This window comes from Lissotriton helveticus, chromosome 6 (assembly GCF_964261635.1).
Source record: "Lissotriton helveticus chromosome 6, aLisHel1.1, whole genome shotgun sequence".
In the NCBI taxonomy this organism is placed as follows: Eukaryota; Metazoa; Chordata; class Amphibia; order Caudata; family Salamandridae; genus Lissotriton; species Lissotriton helveticus.
This window is the reverse complement of record NC_136067.1, coordinates 1,530,600,331-1,530,612,561: the sequence shown is the minus strand read 5'-3', so window position 1 is coordinate 1,530,612,561 and position 12,231 is coordinate 1,530,600,331. Positions and strand designations below refer to the sequence as shown.

Below are 12,231 nucleotides of genomic sequence, written 5' to 3'. Positions count from 1 at the left end.
TGCAAAATGCTGGCATAAAATCAGAGCTGCAGAAAATGGTACCCTAAATAGCCATCTCTGGGTAGAACTAACACGAACAGGGAAATCACCAGCGAACAAATACCTTCTGGATTCTAGCAAAGCTCTAGGTCTGACAGACCTTTGGAAAACTTCAACGACTCACTGTGTATTCAAAAACTAGTCATAAAGTCAACAAGACTTAAATCTATTGTAGAGGACAAGGAAGCACTGTCAAAACGGGCCCATGGATGGGTTGTGCTCAACAACTTCAAAGCTGGTAAACCTCAACCTTACCTAAGCGCAGGAATAAAGTTAACAACTAAAGAACAATTTCTGAAGCTTCGTTTGGGAGTTGGCTCAATCAACCCATTTTTACCACCTTGGGAACGTAGAGGAGGAGACCAACAATGCAGGCTAGGTGCTTGTGGAGTCGAGAACCTCATTCACATCATTTGTATCTGCGACAAGTTAAAAGACCCAAGCAAAACTTTACTAAAACCATCCTTTAACCAACACGGTATCAGGTCCTGCAGACAGACGGTAATCCTGTGCTTCAATCCAACCCTAGCACAGTTTAACTGCTGCATTACAAAATTCCTTGATCTCACTGTACAGAGAATAAAAAATCATTTCTCTACTGGCCTTGTACAATCACTGTATGATGGTTCTTGGAACTAATCTAGTCAGCTTAGAAAGTTACCCTCAATAACTTAAGCAGAACATAAGGACTACTTCCCCAGTGACAACTTGAAGCTGTTTTTACTGCCTCGAACAATTTCAGTGGCGAGGGAACCCCAAGGAAAAGCAATGAATCTGAGGGCGGATTGCTCAATAACATATCCTATATGAGATAAACTTTTTAACCCGAGTAAAACAGTAACCACATTTTATACAGCTTTATGTAAGATACAGTCTGGATTGTTTTAAAACTAATCTCTTTGTAATAGCCAACCATTTTAAACTGGTCACACTTTTGTAACAGTGGATTGCTGTTTTTAAAGATTATTTAATGTATGCAACGGTTTTAATTAATCACGGATAATAATAAATTACTTACTTACTGTCCCAGTATGTAGAGCTGGGAAAATGTGACAAAATTAGGGAATTGCTAGTATTCAAACCTTACTATGGCATGAGCTCTGGTTTAATCAGAGAGGCTATTATCAGAGCCCTTATATAATGAGATTACGGCCATAATTTGTTGCCGCACTACATGGCACCTAAGGAACAAGGGGATTTGTTACAGGGCAATTAGATTTATAACGTAACCTGTCCCATAGACAAGTCGATATGTTATTCATTTCCACCCCCGTATACTATAGCTTGTAACCCAGAACTTCAGACTTTGGTCTCTGTTTGAGACTGGCTGATTTTCCCAATTGATTGATTAAAACCATATTATTGAGTAAAATTGTTCTATCTTACTTTATTAATAGATTTTCTTCCAACAAAAAAAATGCATTGTGTTATATGAAGACTACTGCTGGAGTAGAGGGAGCCATTTGTCAGAAGACAAAGATTGCATCTAGGCTTGGGACGGACTGGAAGAGGTGTGGTGCAGCGGCCAGGGTGACTGACTCCAGAACCTAGGGGCTCATGGTTCGATCCCCAGCTCCGGGCCAGATTAGCCCAGCACCATGTGACTCTGGGCAATAGCTTGCTTAATCTTCCCGACAGCCCCCAGCGCCTAGAGACCCTTACGGCTGATTGTTCGCGCTTTACAAATGTGGATGATTATTATTATTATCTATTTAACCGCTACCGCGCTAGCGGGTTTTCCCGCTGTGCGATGAAATTTAAAAACCGCGCGGTTTGTGACAAAGCCAGCTCGTCATCCGCGTAGTGCAGGTAACGCCCATGACGAGCTGGCTTTGTCATCAGCGCGGAAGGGGTTAAAAGCCTCTTTGAGGAACAATACGACAGCAGCTCTGGTAAGAATAATTCTAATCTGGCTGTAGGTTGAAGGTGTGTTCTTTTCAGCAGGTTTTAGAGAAATCAAGAATGATTAATGTAGTTGGGAGAAATGAAGGCCTTGGAGCTCGGTCAACAAATGTACAGGGCAAAAATTGCTTTGAAGCTAGCTGGTAATGTAAATGTAAATGTAAGTGTCTTGTAAAGCGCACTGCTGCCCTGAGGCATCGTGGCGCTGTAGACCGCTGGGGAACCCGTCCTGGCTATCCCTGTGAGATGGTCTCTACTGGGTATCTCCAAGGTGAAACCAGGCATCCCCGGCGAATGTGGGGGGCCGTTGTAGAGATGAGGCAAGCTAATGCCCAGAGTTGCCGAGTGTGATCCCTGGTTAGAGTAGGCACCGAAGCGAGAATTATCGAGTCCGCTGACCCTGGTCCACGACTCTGCCGCATCGGGAACTGAACCCTGGTCCCGGGCCGTTCTCTGCTTCCGGGTCTGCCGCCTCTAACCAGTGAGCCACACCACTATACTGTAGAATGAGAAGAAAGATTACATGCTTGGTCACAGATTGGATTAGAGTGGTCTTCATTAGGGGTACTGTAGACTGAATGAAACCACTATCGGGGAGGCACAGGAGCTTAGTAGGTTTAATCTGTCATGAGATTAAGTTGTGTCAATTTTTGGCCTTTAATGAACATTCAGTCAGAACCAGAGCATGCAGAGGCTTCCGGACTAATATGGGTTGACAGCGCTATTTTCACAGGGTGGGCATAATCTACCCTGCCAAGAAGTTAGGCCTGTACTGAAATATGTTGAACTGACAGATTCAGCAGTGCCTGCACATTGTATGCTTTCGTTCCAAACAGCAACTGCAGGGGGAGAGGGTTTTTTGTTATTTTACATTTGAACTGGGACAAAAACAAAGGCCGAGGTTAAGGAGCCATCAGGCCTTCTTTGGTTGGAGTATCGTGGCTGGGAGGGGAGCTACCTGGAGCCTCAACGCTAGATGCTAATCTAATGGAAGGGAAACACAAGCACACTGCTTGTTATTACTTCACTAGTAGTTAAGACGACACATGGTTTTGAGTTTGTTCAGTCCTTGTATATACAAGATATGTATGCACAGTAAGAATGTCAGATGTGATGGTCTGTCCAAGTATTTACACAAATATTTTAAATATCACTATTGGACTTAATTTCTTTAAATGGCACTACTCATCCCCCCCATGCACAGTGACAGAGCACTCTACATTTCAGGAACACAATATGCATTGACTATCAATGTACAGAACGTGTTACATAAGATAGTGTGGGTTACAAGGTGTAGGATTCACATGCTCTTAATTTATCGCTGTGCTATATTAGGATTACAATATATGAACTGCAAGTAGCAAAAGGATCTTTGTTAATCGGAGTAACACACTTAACTATCTACGTAAAAAAAAAAATGTTACCTGCATGTTATATCATGTGCTATCTTAAACCCATAAGATATTTTAAAATGCAGACTTTATTAACACTGAAGCAGAACAAATTTACTGTCACGTTTCTCTTTGTTGCCAATCACTTGCAGGCAGAGTTTTAACAAAATAAATCAATACATTGGGGCCCAGATTTTGCATCAGAGTTGTGTCACGTTTTTGCCACAACACACATGCAAAATCTAATTTATTAAATCCTGTAATGCGCCCAAATGTATACATGATACACTTGCTAAACATACGAGTAAGGTTTTAAGATCTGATGTCACTTCTTGTGGTATCTCTTCCTATGAAGTCATGGGCTGTGATGACACTTCCTGTGGTTGCACATCCTGCAGTACCACATGCGATGTGACACGTCATGATGTAACTTGCATACTGCCTAACTTGGTTAATCCCCAACTTCTTTTTTCTAGGAATTATGCTCTGGTGTCTGCATATTTTTGGAACTGTACTCTAACGCTTGCACGCTTTATTTATTACCCCGGCGTGTGTATCCCCAAAAGGAGTATAAGGATCAGGGTTCTGACAGGTGCACCTTGCTGACGGGAACTCGAGTGGACCAGGTAGGTATGTTGCACACCACACAAAACCATTAAATCTTGGGGGCGGGGGGTAATCTGCAACTTTAATAGGGCAAATCACGCCTGGGGCACTCACTCTTCCGTATAGGAACGGACAGGGTAGTACAGAAAAGGATGCAGCCATCTCTCAGGAATTGTGCGGGCATATGTTTGTTTTGTTTCATAGCAACAAACCGTGCCGGGGAATCAATCTGAGCCTAAGGTTTATAAACTCAGCACCTGTCACCCTGAGCCGCCAGAATGAAAACTTTCCACGGACTACGGGAGATGGAGAGTTATGCAACGGCATGAACATGTTCCACAAAAACAATAAACAATTAATAAGTCTTGAAACCAGAGTACCACTCCAGGTGGTTTATCGTAACGGCATCCACAAACGTTTTCGGAAAAAAATAAAACAAGACTATGGATGACATTTCTGTTTAAAGGTTCTCCCGAAGGTACTAGAACAAAACCAGACTCCCTGCCAAATCCTAAAACGAACAGGTTCTAATCTTCCAAAGATTAACAGGTTGTGCTTTTAGGCAAGAACATAACCGCTTAAGCCACAATCCACCACCCATATTTTCCTTCACTCAGCCGTGTGCAAAAAGTAACAACAACACAAAAATATCGGGTTAAACAAGCCTCTAAACCCTTGTATCAAAATAAATGACCTTTTGTGTGCCAAATGTTAGCCCATTCCCGACAAAATAACCATGGGTCCCGCCCTATCTCTATTGACATGTTATATTCCTGGCACTGTCCTCTCACTCAGGCCAGTACCACTCACAATCACAAACTTAACCCCTCATAACTACAATAAGAATTAAGTATAAACTCATCGTATCTCTTTCAACGCTGCTCTAGAGAGTAGCTCTCATTCTTGATAGCTTCTCACCATCGGATTCGGCTCGCACAAGCAGAGACATCCCCTTGAGCCGCTCCACGTAAGTAGAAGAGACATGTCCGGTGCCCCGGTCGTCCCATTGCCGGTCCTCATTCAAAGTGTAGACTTTCACACGGCGCCGTGTGTCCGACATGCTGTGGAGTGGGTCACGGGCCCCTGGGGGCCACACTTCAGCGCGGGCCGCACTCCGTCATTTCCGCCTCTTACTGGACTCGAAGCTGCTCGGGAACCGCTGCCTATGAGGTGGCGGGTCCCCGGGCTCCTGGGCTTCGGCCCTGATGGCCCTGCGCCGCTACTCGTCGGCCATCTTGGAAGCCAAGGCTCTCCCCTTTCTCTTCCTTAAGGGGAGCAACAGAATCAAAGCTACGGGCTGTACCCGAAGGGACTACGGAGGCCGCGTAGGGTGAACAACTGCACGTAAGCCCGGCACCCGGTTTCCGCAAAGCAGGAAAGAGCAAGAAGTGGGTGATGGAACCCGAGAGAGAAACTGAAGAGGGAGGTGCGCGCGCACACAACATAGAAATAGGACTCACAACACGAAAGCAAAAGCTAATAGTAGTAGTAATTTATTGTCGTGACTAATATGGGACAGTGTTTCTAATAGGTTAGGTGTTTAGTGTACTAATTGCCTATACGTTTAAGTTGGCTTTTTTATACATAATAGAAAGGATGGCAACTGTTCTTTATGGTTTAGGATGCATGTTTTATGAAGATGATTATTGTTGTCTAATGTTGGGGTGAGGCAGAAATCGTGGTGCAAAAACCCAGTTTTAATAAATACAAGGGAGCTATACATGCCAACCCACCCGATATAGGCGAGAGATCACACTTTGAAGACTAGTCTCGCCCCTCATTATTCCTGCAAGCGATTTGGAGTTTTGTAAAACTTCCAAATATCACCCAAGCTCCAGTCTCACTCTCCAGGAAATAACTCTGACATCAAAGGATAACGTTTTAAAAGAAATCCAGGAACCAATTAAAATTATTAAAATTTAATGTAGTAAAGTATGCAGCACAGCAACATGCACTGAGCTCTCCAAGGTCTCCAGTGCAACTGCTACAAAACAGCTTAACGTTCTACATGAGCATTCTTATAGAATTAGAACACTAAGTAAATGAAAACACTTTGAGAAGACATGTATAAGTGAATGTAACATATCTCCCTTAAGAAATGTAACATATGGCGAATATCTTCCTCGTATAAAATAAAAAAAACAATGAGAAGATGAACAGATGAATAATAAATGCACTAACTAACATACTCTACAAACTTGGCAGGTAACAATCTTGAGCGTGTAGAATCTTTAACTCTGTTAGCAACAGAATCATATTGTACATCAGTAGTATTGGAATCAGTTGATATAAAATCATGAGCACAATTGGAAACATTTATATCATAACCTGAATCAATAACTGTGTCATTTTTTGAAGTCATATTGGATTTGAATGTTTCGGGACACTTGGAAACATGTCTGACATTCCAGAGTTTACCATCATGGGTTATAATAGAGTTCTTAAAAACTCTAGTGATTTTGATGGGTTTATAGAATTTACACACACATTTACCTACCAAACCAAGGGGTCGATTAGGATGGCGTACGGAAACGGGTCCGACCGCCATGGTCGCGGCAAATATACTCCCGACCGCACCGCGGATAAACCGCCGATGCGATTAGGATTTTTCCGCCAGCACACACCGATCGCGGCGGACGGATCACACCAAGACCGCCGCACGTGGACGGTACCACAGAAAAAACATCCGCCGGGGACGCAAAACCCACGGAAACAGGCCTAACCTCCTCCAGGCCTGCGGAGGGACCGCCCGCACGATTAGGATAACCCCACCATCCCAACGGAACTCACCACCGTCCACGACCGCCGTGGAAAAAAAGCATCGAAAAACGGAGCTTGGCTGCGGAAGGACCAAACGAACATCATCCCTGCTGTCAAACCGAAACAAAAATGGTGGACGGAAGTAAATAGTAAACCAAAAAAACAGGGCACACACCTACCTGGAACACCCACCCCCAACAACTACACGCCCCAATGACACCCCCCCCCAGCAAAAACAAGAGCATCCAAGTCTCCACACCCGCAGAACACCTGACTGAAAAAAAACATTGGGACACAACCACCACACAGAGTATAAAAGGAATCCCTCCCATTACCACAATCCTTTGCATCACAGCACAGCTGCAAGAAAGAGGCACACATCACACACAACAGACACACACAAACACACATACAACCTGCACATTAACACACCCATCACACCAACCCCCACAACACCATCCCTACATACCACACACCTGCACACCCAACACCCCCAACACCTTGCACATCACACACCATGGCCCCCAAGAAAAACTCCAAGTTCACAGAGAGTGAGTTGAAGGTCATGGTAGATTAAATCATCCGTGTAGAACCACATCTGTTCGGTACCCTAGTCCAGCAGACCACCTTGGCAAATAAAACCACAATGTGGGACAGGATAGTGACCAGAGTGAATGCTTCAGGGACCATGCCACGCACCAAACAAGATATCCAGAGGCGGTGGCACGACCTCAAGGCAAGGGTGAAAGGCATCAGGGCCAAGAACCACCTGCGGGCACACCAAACTGGCGGTGGCCCTCCCATGGATCCAATCCCATACATCCAATGGGAGGGGAAGGTGCTAGCCACACTACACCCTGAGAGCCTGGAAGGAATAGATGAGGGAGTGGAGGCTGGTAAGTACAAACCAATGACCACCATCACACTGTTAAGTCCTGCCTTGCAAAACTGCTAAGACACATCTCCCAGGCTCCAATCCATGCATGTGGACCACACAGTCACCCAAATGTGAACCTCAGGGCTCAAATGCACCCACCATGATCAACCACACATGTAGCCTCCTACTTTCCCAGGCTTGCATGTGGTCAAGCAGCTAACACCACAACTCCCAACAGGCCCCCATGTCTACAGCGAGGGTGGGGGTGGGTGAGAGGCCAGCACTACAACGCCCAAAGGCCCCCCATGTCTACAGGGAGGGTGGGTGTGGGTGAGAGGCCACCACTACAACTCCCAACAGGCCCCCCATGTCTACAGGCAGGGTGGGTGTGGGTGAGAGGCCAGCACCACAACTCCCAACAGGCCCCCATGTCTACAGGGAGGGTGGGTGTGGGTGAGAGGCCAGCACTACAGCTCCCAACAGACCTCATGTCTACAGGGAGGGTGGGTGTGGGTGAGAGGCCAGCACCACAACTCCCAACAGGCACCCTTCTCCCATCCCAGAGCAAGATGGAGTCCCCCCACCATGTGCTGACCAGTGCACCTCCCTCTTCAAACTTACAGGTAGGTAGCCATCTTCACAGGAAGGGGTGGGTGTGAGGGGGAAGTCTGTACTCCAAATTCCAATGTGCACCCTCCACCCTCATGATTGCAGCGAGGTGAAGGACTGGACTATTTAAGGCCCAGCGGTGCCAGGGAACAACACCTAAAACCTTCGTGGGATACCTGTTCTGGCGCACTAAAGACAGAGACACGGGAGACTTCCTTCGGCGTCAAAGATCAGCGTTTATTACTGCAGGGATGCACAAGTCATGGGAAGTACAACAGAGTGTAGGTTCCAAGAGTCTGCTTCAAATTGTGTTTGTGGTTCGCTCTCTTTTATACAAGATCTTGTCATTGCACAATATGTAAGCAAAAGGTTACGGCTCAGTTCCCACACTAAAATTCAAAAGGATCGCTTTCATGTATTCAGAACCCCGGAACATAATTACATTAACACCAACAGTTCCAACTGTAAAAGCACATCTTCCCATCATTAGGTACATTCCACTTGAGTTGTAAATGAGCAAGAGTAAAGAGACAAGAACAGCTGCTAGGAAGTCAGGCACACCTAAAGAAAAGAGTGTGAGGGTAATATTGGAAACATGAACATAGGATCAAAGAGCTTGATCCCAGCACGTGCATGGCTGAAACAATAGGCTGGTACGGCAAGATTACCCTCAAGCTGAGCAATTTGCCTCTGCAGTGTCATTCCTCCGGTCATAAAGACGCATGAAAGGAATATGCGTCTTCCGTATGGCTTGGGAACTAACAGGTCACGATGCGGACAGTTGCCTGTTCACTGGCTACGTGAGGGCAAGAAACAAAATGGATGCCGTATCCGAAATGGAACCCAAGGGTCCAGATGTAGAACCACGTAAATGAGGCGAACCATGCCAGGTAGTGTAGTGAAAACGTGTACACTTACCGAACTCGCCATTTACGGTTCATAGATACCAAACTCGTCCATATTCGGCAATGCCCAAAACACCGTAACGATTTTCACTGAACCTCAGACGCTCCTTTTGCCCTCATGTAGGCAAGCACTAGTCGAAATCAGAGTCGATCTCGATATTCATCAGATCATTCAGGTGTTGCTGGAACATTATTCTATCCATCAATGCCTCTCTGGAAACAGATGGCCTTCTTATACACGTTGTAGCACAAAGGCCACATAAGGCAGGACCACACTGTACACAAAGACAACACGTGAACAGAAATGTCATGACAACCCCTATAATCATCAGAATCTTCCAACCCCAAGTTGACATTAGACCCCAAAACCATCCTAGAAGCGTCCAATCTCCCTCGTCCACGTGTATGGACTCCGAGATTTTGTGCAACTGGGAGATGGCTTGATAAACCGTTGGAGCGTTGTCAGGTATGAATATGCAGCAGCTCGAATGGATGACCTTACACACACCACCTCTATCCGCTAGAACAACGTCTAGAACCATACGGTTCTGTAACGTCATGAGCCTGTCCGCTTGAAGCTCTGCTGTCAGATTACCAAGGGCACTTGCAGTTATGTTAGCAGTTGACTCTACTACACGAGTTAACTGTCTCAGATTCCTGCTATTGACCATAGGGCCCCAAAACGGTAGGAAACCCTTGAAGAAGTCTCCTGCTTCTTGACCGGAAGTATCCTCTTTACTAATGACACAACTCTGGTTTTGTGATAGTCGGCGGCAACAGTGAAAGTCGGGGGCAAGAGATTTGCAATATAGCAGGTACCTGAGAAGTCGTGTGGTAACCACGTATATGCTCGGTCATAACATACAAAATAGGTACCCTTGGCAGTCAGAAGGACAGGGGAAGAAAGCATCGGTAGAACGTAAGTATCCACACAAGCACTCTTCCCAAGCTGGGCTCTTGGATTTCGGCCACGACCTTGCAGACAAAAGTGGCCTAGGTGAGGTACAATCCATATTGGAGGTGAGCTTTTAAGCTGTCTATCACCCACTGATATACTATACTCAGCCTCACTAAGGTACTTGTAGGCCTGCACTTCCTCCTTTGGGATGAGCGTAGCATCAAAAATGTCTCTATCTAGATCAGCAATCGCTGTCGCCAGAGACTTATGATACGGGCCAGGACCAAAGCTTGCTGAGCGTGGTTCTCGATGGGGGTAGGAATCTAGTGCACTACGGAACATGATTTGGAATGCCCGAACTGACCCTTGGGGGCTGTACGGGAGAACCAAATATGGAATACCCCTGTCCATGGTATGCGGCATTAGCCCACACACCCAACAGTTTGTAGTATTTACCACCAACTGATGCTGATGCAAAAGTTGCACAAAGGAATTGTTTCTAAATTCTGCACGTCTGACTTGTTCATGTTGGGGCAGGAGATGAAAGGAATGTGGAGAAACAGTGGAAGCGAAATTCAGGTTGTAGAAAGGAGGAGTAGGTGAAATGGAAGGTAATAATAATTGAATCCCAAAATATACTCCACCCACCAGTAGCATTGAAACGGTTAGGAACAACATAAAGATCCGAAATAGAAAACACTTTGTACGAAACACTTCTGATCCTTGCGCCAACATTCTCTCTTTTTCCGACAGCTTCGAGAAGTCCATCCTCTAAACGAAACCGTCCGTGACGTTCTTGACGCACTTCGTTCTGAGTAGCGATTGCCAATTCCCAGGAGTTCCCAGGAATCGACAAAAGAAACCGACCTAGTGTCGATAGCTGCTAAACAGAAGGAAGTACCCGCACGGCCCTACGGCCAACCCAGATGATAGGTTAAGTGAATTAGAATCACTTCAATAATAGTCTCTTAGCTGTCTGAAAGGAAAAGGTAAACACAATATAAAATGTCCACAATGTTCATGACAACGGTAAGGTGTACTGTAAATTTCAGGGGATAAAAACAGTACTCTTTTATTTGTCCTTAGCGCGCGGTCGAAGAAAGTATCGACTTTTCCCGGGTTGAGTCTGATCTTCAAACAGTGGATTGGATGGCGAACAAGTGTTCGATGGTCCAGGCAATTGTTCAGTACTTGTATTCCCCAGTGTTGAAGGAAGGGAAATTGTTTGAGAGGAAGCAACAGGGGTGTCAGATAACACTGAAGTGTTCCCTATGGTTTGAGCTTCGCTAAATGGGACAAAGCGTTGGGGAACGTCAGTTTCAGACGAGAAAAAGCCTTTATGTATCCATGTGTCTGCCGGCAGAGGAAGCGGAACCTTCTTGGTGTGGGTGGCATGCACCCAGTGTTTCCGTCCCTCCAGTCGAACCGCCGTCCTCGTTGCTAGTAGCACCTGGAAGGGTCCCACAAATCTCGGCTCAAGATGGCGTTTTCGTCCGAAATTTCTAGTGAGGACCCAGTCCCCTGGTTGGAGCCGGTGACCAAGACCCCCTGTTTGTGACGGCAGAGCCTCAAAGACCTGTTGATGAATCAAACTCAATTTAGCAGTCAGATCATATAGATAATCAATCAACATTGGATATTCAAGTCTGTTAAACTCTTTAGGTCTCAGAACCCCCCAAATGTTCGCAGGGCGGCCGAACACAATCTCATATGGGCTGAGCCCTACTCGAGAGTGTACAGTAGCCCTGGTCGATAAGAGAGCTAGAGGCAGAGCGTCGGGCCATGATAGACCAGTTGTTGTCTGAATTTTAGCAAGTTTTAGTTTCAGGGTGCCATTGTATCCTTCCACCAAACCCGCTGACTGAGGATGATTAGCACTATGGAACTTCTGTACTATACCCAAACCATGACACACACTCTTCATCACACTTCCCACAAACTCACTTCCGTTGTCCGACCATACAATCCGAGGCATGCCGTATCTGGGAAAATACTCTTTGAGCAGAATTTTTGCTGTGGACAGGGCAGTATTATCCTTAAGGGGGTAAGCCTCAATCCATCTGGAGAACGCACATACTACAACCAAAACGTACTTCAAATTGTTGCATCTCTCCATATGGATGAAGTCCAATTGGATAACTTCGAAAGGACATGTAGGAGGGGCAAAATGACCAGGTGGAGTGGGGGTGCCCTTGCCGGGATTATGCATCAAACATACCATGCAATTCTTAACCACTCTCTCTG

General features: G+C 45.8%; 1 protein-coding gene across 6 annotated transcripts in view; it reads right to left on the bottom strand.

Moving 5' to 3' along the window:
- The window catches only part of PPP4R3B (protein phosphatase 4 regulatory subunit 3B), a 333,143-nt gene extending 327,728 nt beyond the window's left edge, over positions 1-5,415 (bottom strand). Inside the window, exon 1 of one of the 6 annotated variants that reach the window (XM_078649315.1) lies at positions 4,857-5,415. In XM_078649315.1, the coding sequence (XP_078505441.1) occupies positions 4,857-4,998 (142 nt within the window). In that variant the 5' untranslated portion in view covers positions 4,999-5,415. The remainder of the gene's footprint in view (positions 1-4,856) is intronic. The other 5 variants (XM_078649313.1, XM_078649314.1, XM_078649312.1 and 2 more) reach the window with 5 other exon arrangements.
- Between the last annotated feature and the right edge of the window lie 6,816 nt (positions 5,416-12,231).